A 14,261-nucleotide genomic window follows, 5' to 3' on the forward strand; every position below is an offset into this window, starting at 1 on the left:
ATAGATTCTTCCTTCTTCATTGTTCATTTATCACATTAATCTTTCATCAGGATACTGCTGTATCTGAAGTAACATTCTCTTTTATTTCCTTCAGATTCTATGCAATTTATGTTTGTTACCTATTTATCCTAGATTTTTTTCTAGGTGTAGTTAGTGCTCCAAACAACCCTAAGAAATGGGTTAATTGGTAATTACCCACATTTTAAAATGTATATGACGCTAGATTTATTCTCTTACAAAATTGGGGTAGAGCCTAGACATCTTTATATTAATCAAGGTCCCATGTTTGAAGGTTTTTTTTTTTATTTAGATCACTATAGGAACAACTGACTAATCTATTTTCCTAAATATCTCTTTACCTTCCAGTGTGACTTCTCATTCTTTTTATTTTCCTTATCTGTTTGTCAAGTTGCCCCATCATATTTGAGAACTGTATAAACTACTCACTTTTTATGAAAATTAGTTTCGGTTAAGTCTTTTCATTTCTATTATAAAAGTTTTTTTTCTCCCAGAACACAAAAAAAGTGAATGTTTGCTTTTATATTTTCTTTCAGACTGTGAATCAAGGTTGAGACCAAGAAATTAATTCTGAAAAAGGATATTTATGGAGTAGAATCATCCTGATGAGAGATAATGGAAAGACTTTTAAAAAACAGCATTGAGTGTTCAAGTTTCAGAGGTGATTGGGAATGTAAAAGCCAGTTTGAGAGAAAACAGGAATCTCAGGAAGGACATTTCAGTCAAATGATATTTACTTCTGAAGACATGCCCACTTTCAATAACCAGCATCAGAGAATACATACTGATGAGAAACTCCTTGAATGTAAGGAATGTGGGAAGGATTTTAGTTTTGTATCAGTCCTTATTCGACATCAGCGAATTCATACTGGTGAGAAACCTTATGAATGTAAAGAATGTGGCAAGGCCTTTGGTAGTGGTGCAAACCTTGCTTACCATCAAAGAATTCATACTGGTGAGAAACCTTATGAATGTAGTGAATGTGGAAAGGCCTTTGGTAGTGGCTCAAACCTTACCCATCATCAGAGAATTCATACTGGTGAGAAACCATATGAATGTAAAGAATGCGGGAAAGCCTTTAGTTTTGGATCAGGCCTAATTCGACATCAGATAATTCACAGTGGTGAAAAGCCCTATGAGTGTAAGGAATGTGGGAAGTCCTTTAGTTTTGAATCAGCCCTTACTCGGCATCACAGAATTCACACAGGTGAGAAACCTTATGAATGTAAGGATTGTGGAAAGGCCTTTGGCAGTGGTTCAAACCTTACTCAACATCGAAGGATTCATACTGGTGAGAAACCTTATGAATGTAAAGCATGTGGAATGGCCTTTAGTAGTGGTTCAGCCCTTACTCGGCATCAGAGAATTCATACTGGTGAAAAACCGTATATATGTAATGAATGTGGGAAGGCTTTTAGTTTTGGATCAGCCCTTACTCGACATCAAAGAATTCACACTGGTGAGAAGCCTTATGTATGTAAGGAATGTGGGAAGGCTTTTAATAGTGGCTCAGATCTCACTCAACATCAAAGAATTCACACTGGTGAGAAACCCTATGAGTGTAAGGAATGTGAGAAGGCCTTTAGAAGTGGTTCAAAACTTATTCAGCATCAAAGAATGCACACTGGTGAGAAGCCCTATGAGTGTAAGGAATGTGGGAAAGCCTTTAGTAGTGGTTCAGACCTTACTCAACATCAGAGAATTCATACTGGTGAGAAACCTTATGAATGTAAAGAATGTGGCAAGGCCTTTGGTAGTGGCTCAAAACTTATCCAACACCAGCTAATTCACACTGGTGAAAAACCCTATGAATGTAAAGAATGTGGAAAGTCCTTCAGTAGTGGTTCAGCTCTCAATCGGCACCAGAGAATACACACTGGTGAAAAACCTTATGAATGTAAGAAATGTGGGAAGAATTTTGGTACTGGCTCAAGCCTTACTCAACATCAGAAAATTCATACTGGTGAGAAACTTTATGAATGTAAGGAATGTGGAAAGGCTTTTGGGAGAGGTTCAGAGATTCAGCAACATAAAAAATGTCATACTGGTGAGTAGTAGATCTGTGAATTGGAAACTCTATAAGTTAGAATTATGTGGTTAAGGAAGGACACAGGACAGAAAAGAAAATTCATACTAGTGAGAGTCACTACAAATGTAATTAAGGTACAAATGCCTTACTTATGCTTTACCACTTAGTCTGAAAGAATTTATACAGAAAAAGAAAAACCACTCTGAAGATCTCTGTCTATATTCATTCTTTCGTTACTTTTGGAAAATTCATACTTGTGAATATTAAAAATTAAAAAACCATTTATTGTATTTTGCCTTTATTTTAAACATTGAAAAATTCACTTGGGGGCTAATCCTGCTACCTTTGTTTTTTTTTATGTTCTTAATTTTTTGTGCATTATACAGAATTACTAATCCATCTCAAAATTATTTTAAATTATTTATTGAGGGTCTAAATTTAGCCTTCTTCCTGTTTCTCATTTGAATGCCATTTATTTAATAACTATATTTTTGTATTTTTTATTGCCTGTTTGATGGTAAGTTATATTTTTATACATATAAAGCATGGATATCGGGTCAGTCTTTGTTTCTAAATTTGGATATCTGTGTTTGTATCTGTGTTCCATTTTGTTCGTGTTAAGTTACTGTTACTTTTAAGTATCCTTTAATATCTTGTGGATCTGTATCTTTTGTTTTGGAAGATTGCTTTATTTTCCTTTTATAAAGTTTATACTTCTCTTTTTGCAAAATAATTTTTCTCTATATTAATGTAGATATGAACAAAATAGATAGTTATCTGTAATCATACCAGTCATAGACAATCTTTGTCAAACTTTTGGAGCAAACTCTTTAAAACTACATATCATTGTTTTTGACAGAAAGTGTGATTGTGCTATACTATAACCAGCCTTTAATATTCGTTGTAAATATATTGGTTACTCTTTTATTGGCTTCAAAGTATTCACCTGTCTTTATCAAACCCCTATTTTGTCAAATATTGAAAATTTTACCATTATAAAGAGTTATCTTGATGGCCCCTTTTGAATGTGTCTGCTTTGTTTTTTATTCATTTCAGAGAAAATGTGTGGGATCTCTTCTACTTTTAAAGATTTATACATTATAAAGCTCTGCTTCCCTTTGGCCAACATTCTTGACCCAGTTATTTCCTAAATGTTAACCGACTTATTCTTCCAGGTCATTTTATATGCATATATAATGTGCTTTTGGTAATGTGGGCATAATTCGTTTACTTCAGAGGCTTGTTATGTGGATTCTACAACTGTGCCTATCACATAATAAAACTTGCATAGTATTAGCCTTCGTCATTATTATTATCTTTCAATTTTGTTTTTTTAGGGAAAAGTTTTTAGCTAGTATCCTTGTCTTATTCAACATCAAAGACATCATAATGGGAAAAAAAAAGATATTCATGTAAATGAATATAATAAAATTTTGACTAACATCTGTTTCTTATAGAACAGGGATAATTCATCTTGATAAAGAAAAATATGAGATTGTAATGTGTGAGAAGGCAAAATTCATACTGAGGTAAAAATAAAGAGGGTAGCTCCTTCATAGAAATTTGAACTTTGAGTAATGACCTCAGCATAATGACAGCATAAGATGCATGCCTTCATTTGGCCTCCAAGTTTAATAACTAAAATTCAGCATCCACCTATAAGAAAAAGGGCCTCTGTGGTTGTTGTGAGATCCAACACCATAAGCTAAAGGACCTGAGAGGAGTCTCACCCACCCCATAAAGTAATAAGCTGATAGTCCTTGGTACAGACTGGGGAAACAGCAGAAGTCTGTGAACCAGCCCCAGCCCCTCTTGGCTGCATTCAGGGTAAATCTGGAGACTGCTGATTTGAGCAGACACTCACAGATGAGAGAGCCTTTGCAGAACTTCAGATTTCCTGAGGAAAGATTCTAGCACTCTGTTAGAGCAAAAAAAAAAAAAAAAAAAAAGGTGGGGGTGGGGGGTGTAAGATGAACTTCACCAGTGCTACCTGTTCCCCAAGGCAGCACACCATGTTGCTGAACTAACCAGCAATGACTTCTGCAAGTGATAATAGTGGGTGATTGCCCAGCTTCCCCACCTGTATAGAATGCTGCTGAAGAAACTTGTTTCTCTGCTGCAGCACCCATAGTATTGAGGCAGTACCTGATATCAGGATATAAGAATATCAGAGTGCATTAAAGAAATACAGTTTCAGGGTGCCTGGGCAGCTGAGTCGGTTAAGTGTTTGACTTTGGCTCAGGTCATGATCTCAAGGTTCATGAGTTCAAGCCCCGTGTCAGGCTCTGTGCTGGCAGCTCAGAGCCTGGAGCCTGCTTCAGATTGTGTATCTCCTTCTCTCTCTGCCCCTCCTCCACTTGCCTTCTGTCTCTCAAAAATAAATAAACATTTAAAAAATATAAAAAAACAGCAAAAATAAACACAGTTCTTACTTGGCTGCATTCAGGACTCAAGCAGAAAGCTCAACACAAGCCACTGGGAAAGCCTTGCCCAAGGAACCTCCATCTGGCTTGCAGGCACCCCTAAAGCCCCAAATGTTAAACCCACAGCTCCCCCAATTCTTCAGCTCCCAAGTATGGTACTAAGAGCCAGTTTTGGTAGACCGAGAGCATGCAGAAAACAAACCAGTCTGTGGCAAGGGAGAAATCACAAACTTGAGCTATAGTATTATCTTAAGAAAGACAAAAGAGGTTTCCAGCAGCCAGCCTGGTCAGTTGTAAGTTTGAGAGGAGACAAAGAAGCCACAAGGGGGCAGGAAGCATGGAGCACATGTATTCCTACAAGGACAGAGAAAGACCTAGTTATAAGCAGGACCAACAAAAAGTATCTCCGACCTGAAGGCAGCTAGTAACGATTGGAGGAGGTGACTACTTCAAATGAGAAAACAGCAATGCAAAACTCCAAGAAACACGAGGAATCCATGAACATGACATCACAAAAAGATCTCAATAATCCTCGATTCAAAGACACAATTATGTGGTTTGCCTGATAAAGAATTCAAATTAGCTGTTTTAAAGAAACTCAATGAGCTACAATAAAACACAGAACTCAGCAAGTCAGGAAAATAATACATGAATAAAATGAGAAATCCAACAAAGAGAAATCCTAAAAACAAACCAAACAAATCTGGAGCTGAAGAATGAATGACATGAAAAATGCAATAGAGAATATCAACAGGATAGACCAAGCAAATATAAAATCAGAGAAATGAAGGGTAGGGACTCCCAGTCAGAGGAGAACCAAGAAAAAAGGAATGAAAGAGAGTGAAAAAAGCCTACAAGATGTATGGGACACCATAAAACAAACAAGAATATAAAAAAAGAACTGTAATTTGTTAATGAATTCAGAATAGTAAAAAAAAGGTAAATGGTAAAATCAAAAACATAAAAGAAGGTAATAAAGAATAGAGCTTTTGTATGGGATTAAAGTTACTATTCATCAGCTTAAAATGGACTATTTTATCTAGAAGATGTTTTATGTAAGTCTCGTGATAACCACAAAGCACAAACCTATTAGATTCACAAAAGATAAAGCGATGGGAATCAGAGCATATCACCATCCGTGGAAAAGGTAGGCAGTAAGAGGGAGGGGGTGGGGTGAGGAAGAACAATGGAACTATAAAACAGCAAGAGAGATAGTAATAAGATGGCATTAGTAAGTCTTTACATATTAATAATTACCCTGAATGTAAATGAATTTAATTTACCAATCAAAACGGATAGAATGTCTGGATGGATGAGATTCAACTACATGCTGTCTTCACAGAGAGGCACTTCAGCTTTAAGGTCGTACATAGGCTCAAAATGAAGACATGGAAGAGATATTCCATGGAAGCAGAAACCAACAGAAAGTGAGGTTGGCCTTACCGGGTTAGCCCACACTTACATAAGACAAAATAGACTTTAAGCCAAAAACTATTATGAGACAAAGAAGGTCATTATATAATGATAAGTTGGTTAATTCATCAAGATGATATACAATTATAAATGTTTATGCACCCACTATTGGAGCCCTAAATATATTAAGCAAATACTGACAGATCTAAAGGGAGAAATAGGCAATACAAGAACAGTAGGGGACTTTAATACTTCACTTTAAGTAATGGATAGATCATTCAGACAAAATCAATATAGAAACATTTGACTTGAATCATACATTAGACCAAATGGACCTAACAGACATATATAAAACATTCCATTCAACAGCAGCAGCAGAATACACATTCTTCTCAAGTGCACATGGAATATTCTCCAGGATAGGTCATATGATAGGTCACAAAACAATTCTTAGGAAATTTATACTGACCTCATACCAAGTTTCTTTTCCAACCACAATGGTATGAAACTAAAAATCAAGAACAAGAGGAAAGCTGGAAATTTTACAAATATGTGGAAACTAAGCAACACATTCCTGAATAACCACTGGGCCAAGGGAAAAATCAAAAAGAGAAAAAAAAAAATCTCCAAACAAATGAAAATGGAGATTCAATAGACAAATACAAATGCAATGTTGTGAAAGCAGTTCTCAGAGGGAAATTTATAGCCATAAATGCGTATAGTGGGAAAAATGAAAGATTTCAAATAAACAACTTTAAATGTTAAGAAACCAGAAAAAGAACAAACTAAGGCCAAAGTTAGCAAAAGGAAGTGACAAAAATCAGAACTGAAATTAATGAAATAGAGACTAGTAGAGCAATAGAAAAGATTAGCAAAGCTAAAATCTTTTCAAAAAGATAAAATTGACATTCAGCTAGACTAAGAAAAAAGGTAAAAGGACCCAAATAAAATCAGAAATGAAAGAGGAAACATTCCAAGTTATATCACAGCAATACAGAGGATCATAAAAAACTACTATAAACACTTATATGCTAACAAATTGGATAACCTAGAAGTGGATAAATTCCTAGAAGCATATGACCTATCAAGACTGAATTATGAAGAAATAAAAAAATCTAGACCAACTACTATACTAGTAAGGTGCTTCAATCAGTAATCAAAAATTTCCAATGAAGAAAAGCCCAGCACTGAAAGCTTCACTGCTGAATTTTATCAAACATTTAAAGAATTAATGCCAATTTTTCTCAAACTGTTTCAAAAAATTGAAGAGGAAGGAACACTCCCAAACTCATTTCACAAGATTAGCCTTGCCCTGATGCCAAAACCAGATGAAGACACCACAAGAAAAAAAAAAATTACAGGCCAATAATCCTGATGAACATAAATGCAAAAATTCTCAAGAAAATATTAGCAAACTGATTTCAACAGGACATTAAGGGAATCATACACCACGATCAAGTGAGATTTACCCCTGGGATACAAGGATAGTTCAACATATAGAAATCAATAAATGTGATATACCACGTTAATAGAATGAAAGATAAAAATCATATGATCGTTTCAACAGGTGCAAAAAAGCATTTGGCAAAATACAACATCCTTTCATGATAAAAACACTCAGCAAATTTGGGTTATATAAAAGGAGCATTCCTCAAACAATAAAAGCCAAATATGACAAACCTTCAGCCACCATCATACTTGACAGTGAAAGGTGACAGTTCTTCCAGTTCAGGAATAACACCAAGATGTCTACTCTCACTACTCCTATTCAACATACTAGTGGAATTTCTAGCCAATGCAATCATATGCGAAAATAAGTATAAGGCATCCAAATTGGAAGGAAAGTAGAATTGTCTGTTTAGATTATATGAATTTACATGTAGAAAATCTGAAGGACTCCACCTTAAAACTGTAAGAGTGAATCAAAAAATAAAGTTACAGGGTACAAAAACAACATACAGAAATGAGTTGTGTTTCTATACACTGGCAACAAAATATCTGAAAAAGAAATTAAAAAATAATCTTATTCATAATAGCATCAGAAATAATAAAATATGTAGAAATAAATTTTGCCAATGAGGTGAAAGATCTGTGTAGTGAAAACTACAAGACTTTGGTTAAAGTAACTGAAGACAGAAATAAGAGATACCCCATGTTTGTGAATCAGAATTATTGTTAAAATGTTCATTCTACCCAAAGCCATCTATGGATTCAATGCCATCTCTATCAAAATTCAACTGGCATTTTTTACAGAAATAGAAAAGCAATACTAAAATTTGTATGGAGGCACAAAAGACCATGAATAACCCAGGTAATCCTGAATAAGCAGAACAATGCTAAAGGCATCATACTGCCTAATTTCAAACTATACTACAAAGCTATAGTACCTAAGACTGGTTGGTACTGGCATAAAAACAGTCCAATGGAACAGAATTGAGAACACGGAAATAAACCCTTGAATATATAGTCAGCTGATATTTGACAAGGGAGCCTAGATTCTTCAGTGGGGGAAAAGATAGTTTCTTCATTAAATGGTGTTGGGAAAACTGGATATTCACATGGAAAAAAATGAAATTGGACTCATATCTTGTACCACTCACAAAAAATTAACTCAAAATGGGTTAAAGATTTAAACATAAGAACTAAAACCCTAAACCTCCTAGAAAAAAAACAGGAAAAACTTGTTTGACATTGGTCTTGGCAATGATTACTTAGGTATGGCACCAAAAGCTCATGCAACAAAAGCAAAAATAAATATGTGGTACTAAATAAGTAAAAGTTTCCTGCACAGCAAAAGAAATAACAAAATGAAAAAGCAGTCTATGGAATGGAAAAAATATTTGCAAATCATATTTTAAAAATGGGTTAATATTAAAAATATATAGACTCATACAACTCACTAGCAAAATAAACCCCAATAAATCTAAAAAGTGGGCAGAAATCTAAAAAAATTCAAAAGAATTTTCAAAAGAATATATACAATAGGTAACAGGTACATGAAAAGATGCTCAATGTCATTAATCATCAAGGAAATGCAAACCAAAACCACAATGAGATATTCCCTCACAGCTGTTAGAATGACTATTATCAAGAAGTCCAGAGTTAACAAGTGTTGGTGAGGATGTGCACTGTTGGTGGGAATGTATATTTGTATAACTACTATAGAAAACAATACGGAGGTTTCTTAAAAAATTAAAAATAAAATTTCCATATGATTCAGCAATCTCACTTCTGAGTATGTATCCAAAGGAAATGAAAACAGGTATCAGTGAGACATCTAAAAGTCCATATTCTTTTTTCTTTTTTTCTTTAATGGTATGGTTTTTTTATGCTGTATTTCTTTTATTTCAGGTTTTTATTTAAATTCTAGTTAGTTAACATATAGTGTAATATTAGTTGCAGGAGTAGAATTTAGAGATTCATCACTTACATATAACACCCAGTGTTCATCACAAGAAGTGCTTTCTTTAATACCCATCACCGATTTAGCCCATCCCCCTACTCACTTCCCCTCTAGCAACCCTCAGTTTGTTATCCATAGCTAAGAGTCTATTTTATGGTTTGCTTCTCTCCCCTTTTTTTCCTTTTCTTTCCCTTATATTAATATGTTTTGTTTCTTAAATTCCACATACATACACTTCCATATTCTTGCAGCATTATCCACAATAGCCGAGATATGGAAACAAACTAAGTCAGTCAGTGGATAAATGGATAAAGAAGTGGTATATATACAATAGAATACCGTTCATGAGAAAAAAGGAAATCTTGCTATTTGTGACAAGTTGGATTAACTCTGAGGGCACTATGTTAAGTGAAATAAGTCAGAGAAAGGAAAATACTATAAGATATCACTCATATGTGGAATCTGAAATAGGTGAACTCACAAAAACAGTATAGTGATTATTACCACAGGACGGTGGGGGTAATGGGGAAATGTTGGTCAAAGGGTACAAACTTTTAGTTGTAAGTTGAATAAGTTCTAGGGATCTAATATATATCATGGTGACTAAATATTATATACTTGAAAGTTGCTGAGTAGATCTTAAATGTCTCACTGCAAAAAAGAAGTGGTGATTATTTGGGGTGCCTGGGTGGCTCAGTTGGTGAAGTGACTTCAGCTCAGGTCATGATCTCAGGGTTCATGGATTCAAGCCCCGCATTGGGTTTGCTGCTGTCAAGCTGTCAGCGCGGAGCCCACTTCAGATCCTCTGTCCCCCTCTGTCTACCCCTCCCCCTCTTGTTTGCTCTCTCTCAAAAAAAATAAACATAAAAAAAAGAAAGAAAAGAAAGAAAGGAAGAAAGAGAAAGAAAGAAATGGGGGGGGGGGGGTTGGAGCACCTAGGTGGCTCATTAGGTTAAGCCTCTGACTCTTGGTTTCTGCTCAGGTCATGATCTCACGGTTCGTTGGTTCAAGCCCCACATTGGGGTCTGCATTGACGGTGTGGAACCTGCTCTGGATTCTCTGACTCTTTCTCTCTCTCTGCCCTTCCCTTGTTCGCATGATCTCTGTCTCTCTCAAAATAAATAAATAAACTTAAAAAAAATTTTAATGGTAATTATTTTAAATGATAGTGTTAGCTAACACTCTGATGCTAATCATTTTGCAATAGATAATGTATTATATCAACATATTGTATACCTTAAACTTACACAATATTATGGCATTATAGTCAATTAATAAAGCTGTGATTAAATAATAAAGCTGGGAGAAATTATATTTTATGTATATATGTATGGTGTTTATTATGTTGAGGCATTTCTTTGCTATACCCACTTCTTTAAGAGTTTTTATTATAAGTGGATGTTGAATTTTGTCAAATGCTTTTTCTGAACCTGTTGGGATGATTGTATGATTTTTATCCTTTATTTTGTTAATGTGGCGTTTTTCACTCATTTGTGGCTGTTGAGCTTTTTTTGCATCCATGGAGTAAATCCCACTTGATTATATTCGCAAATTTTCCAGTTTTCTTCTCGTAATTGTTATCTAGTTTCATATCATTGTGGTCAGAAAAGATGCTTGATATGATTTCAGTCTTCTTAAATTTATTAAGACTTATATTATGGCCTACCATATGATCTAGAGATTGTTTCACGTGTGCTTGAGAAGATTGTGCATTGTTTCTTTAAACATTTAAAAAAATGTTTAATGTTTATTTATTTTTGAGAGATAGAACACTAGTGGGGGAGTGGTAGAGATGTAAGTATAGCCACCCCTGCTCTGTTTTGGTTACCATGTGCATGAAATATCTTTTGCCACCCCACACTTTCAGCCAACGTGTGTCCTTTTTTACAAACAGCATTTATTTGGGTCTTGCTTTTGTTTTTGTTTTTTTCAGTTTTTTCAGCCATTCTATGTCTTTTGAATTTTTTTTTAACGTTTATTCATTTTTTGAGAGACATAGGGTGTGAGTGGGGGAGGAGCAGAGAGCGAGGGAGACACAGAATCGGAAGCAGGCTCCAGGCGCTGAGCTGTCAGCACAGAGCCCGACGCGGGGCTGGAACTCACAGGCAGTGAGATCATGACCTGAGCCGAAGTTGGACACTTAACCGACTGAGGCACCCAAGCGCCCCCATTCTATGTCTTTTGATTGGGAAATTTAGTTTGCTTACATTTAAAGTAATTATTGCTAGGTAAGGACTTATTTTAATTTTGTTAACATTTTGTCCGTTTTATAGTTCTCTTGTTCCTCTCTTCCCCTCTTGTTTTCTTCATTGTAGTTTGATGATTTTTTATAATGATATGTTGTGATTCTTTTCTCTTTATGTTTTATTTTCCTACTATAGGTTTTTCCTTTGTGGTTACCATGAGGCTTGAATCAAATAATGTATAGTTATAACAGTCTATTTTAAGCCCATAACAACTGGGAAGCCCAGATCAGCTGGGAAGAAGGGCAGAGAGAAAATCTTAAATTCCACACTCAAGGCAGAGCTCAATGTGGGATTGATCCCACGACCTTGGGACCATGATCTGAGCCAAATTCAAGAGTTGGACACCCAAGTGACTGAGCCACCCAGGCACCCCAGAATTTGCTTTTTGAAATACTGTGTTTCCATTAGCAAATTTATTTGGTTATGGTTATTCTTAATACTTACATCTTTTAACTTTTACTGGTGTTAAAATATATATGCCACCATTACAGTATTTTGGTTTTTTTTATTAAAAAATTTTTTTCAAGTTTTATTTTTGAGAGAGAGAACATGAGTTGGGGAGAGACAGAGCGAGAGGGAGACACAGAATCTGAAGCAGGCTCCAGGCTCTGAGCTGTCAGCCTCTGGCCCAAACTCACAGAACCATGAGATCATGACCTGAGCTGAAGTCAGTTGCTTAACTGACTGAGCCACCTAGGCGGCCCTGTCTTTGGTTTTATATTTACCTTTACCAGTGAGATTTATGCTTTCATGTTGCTTTTTAATGTCATTTCATTAAAACTGTACAACTTCCTTTAGCATTTCTTGTAAGGCAGGTCTTGTGGTGACAAAATTTGCATTGATGCTGTTATTTCTTGGCTCATGGCTTAAAAAAATTATTTACTAGTTAACATACAGTGCAGCCTTGGCTTCATGAGTAGAACCCAGTGATTCATCACTTACATGTAACACCCAGTGCTCATCCAAACAAATGCCCTCCTTAATGCCCATCACCCATTTTTCCCCACCTCTCCCTACCCCCATCAGCCCTTAGTTTGTTCTCTGTATTAAGAGTCTTTTATGCTTTGCCTCCCTCTCTGTTTTATCTTATTTTTCCTTCCCTTCCCCTATGATCATCTGTTAAGTTTCTCAGATTCCACATATGAGTGAAATCATGTGATATCTGCCTTTCTCTGACTGACTTATTTCGCTTAGCATAATACCCTCCAGTTCCATCCAAGTTGTTACAAATGGCAAGATTTCATTCTTTTTCATCACCTAGTAGTGTATATATACCACATCTTAATCCATTCATCGATTGATGGACATTTGGGCTCTTTCCACAATTTGGCTATTGTTGATAGTGCTGCTGTAAACATTGGGATGCATGTGCCCCTTCGAATCAGCATTTTTAAAAATGTTTATTTATTTTTGAGAGAGAGAGAGAGTGCGAGCAGGGGAGGGGCAGAGAGAAGGAGAAACAGAATCTGAAGCAGGCTCCAGGCTCTGAGCTGTCAGCACAGAACTGGACGTGGGGCTTGAACCAACGAACTGTGGGATCATGACCTGAGCTGAAGTCGGACACTTAACCAACTGAGCCACTCAGGTGCCCCTCGAACCAGCATTTTTATATCCTTTGGATAAATTCCTAGTGGTGCAATTGCTGGGTCGTAGGGTAATTCCATTTTTAATATTTTGAGGAACGTCCACACTTTTCCAAAGTGGCTGCATCAGTTTGCATTCCCACCAACAGTGCAAGAGGATTCCCCTTTCTCCACATCCTCACCAACATCTGTTGTTTCCTGAGTTGTTAATTTTAGCCACTCTCACTAGTGTGAGGTGGTATCTCATTGTGGTTTTAATTGTATTTCCCTGATGATGAGCGATGTTTAACATCTTTTCATGTGTCTATTTGCCACTGGATGTCTTCTTCGAATAAATGTCTATTCATGCCTTCTGCCCATTTCTTCACTGGATTATTATTGTTATTTTTTATGTGGTGTTGAGTTTGGTAAGTTCTTTACAGATTTTGGATACTAACCCTTTATCCGATATGTCATTTGCAAATATCTTCTCCCATTCCGTCGATTGCCTTTTAGTTTTGTTTATTGTTTCCTTTTCTGTGCAGAAGCTTTTGATCTTGATGAGGTCCCAATAGTTCATTTTTGCTCTCATTTCCCTTGCCTCTGAAGACATGTCAAGTAAGAAGTAGCTTTGGCCAAGGTTAAATAAGTCACTGCCTGTTTTCTCCTGTAGGATTTTAATGGTTTCCTGTCTCACAGGTGTAAGAAAGTGGTCCAGTTTCCTTCTTCTTTATGTTGCTATGCAGTTCCCCTAGCACCATTTGCTAAAGAGACAGTCTTTTCCCGTTGGATTTTCTTTTTTGCTTTGTCAAAGATCAGTTGGCTGTATATTTTTGGGTCCATTCCTGGGTTATCTATTCTATTCCATTGATCTGTGTGTCTGTTTTTGTGCCAATACCATCCTGTCTGAATAATTACAGCTTTGTAATACAGGTTAAAGTCCAGGATTGTGATGCCTCTAGCTTTGGTTTTCTTTTTCAACATTACTCTTTGGCTATTTAGGGTCTTCTGTGGTTCCACACAAACTTTAGGATTGTTTGTTCTAGCTCTGTGAAGAATGTTGGTGTTATTTTGATTGGGATTGCATTGAATGTGTAGACTGCTTTGGGTAGGATAAGATATTTTAACAGTATTTGTTCTTCCAATCCATTAGCATGGAATGTTTTT

General features: G+C 35.9%; 1 protein-coding gene across 7 annotated transcripts in view; it reads left to right on the forward strand.

Annotated features, from left to right (window-relative positions):
• Positions 1-14,261, forward strand: part of LOC106974722 (zinc finger protein 345) — a 171,767-nt gene that overhangs the window by 133,563 nt on the left and 23,943 nt on the right. For 3 of the 7 annotated variants that reach the window (XM_053210215.1, XM_053210214.1, XM_053210216.1), the window contains exon 3: positions 555-7,889. The exons of 3 other annotated variants lie outside the window; for them this stretch is intronic. In XM_053210215.1, coding sequence (XP_053066190.1) covers positions 634-2,073 — 1,440 coding nt within the window. In that variant the 5' untranslated portion in view covers positions 555-633 and the 3' untranslated portion in view covers positions 2,074-7,889. Of the gene's footprint in view, positions 1-554; positions 7,890-14,261 lie in introns of those variants that run through there. One more of the 7 variants, XM_053210217.1, reaches the window with a different exon arrangement.

This window comes from Acinonyx jubatus, chromosome E2 (assembly GCF_027475565.1).
Source record: "Acinonyx jubatus isolate Ajub_Pintada_27869175 chromosome E2, VMU_Ajub_asm_v1.0, whole genome shotgun sequence".
NCBI classification, from domain to species: Eukaryota; Metazoa; Chordata; class Mammalia; order Carnivora; family Felidae; genus Acinonyx; species Acinonyx jubatus.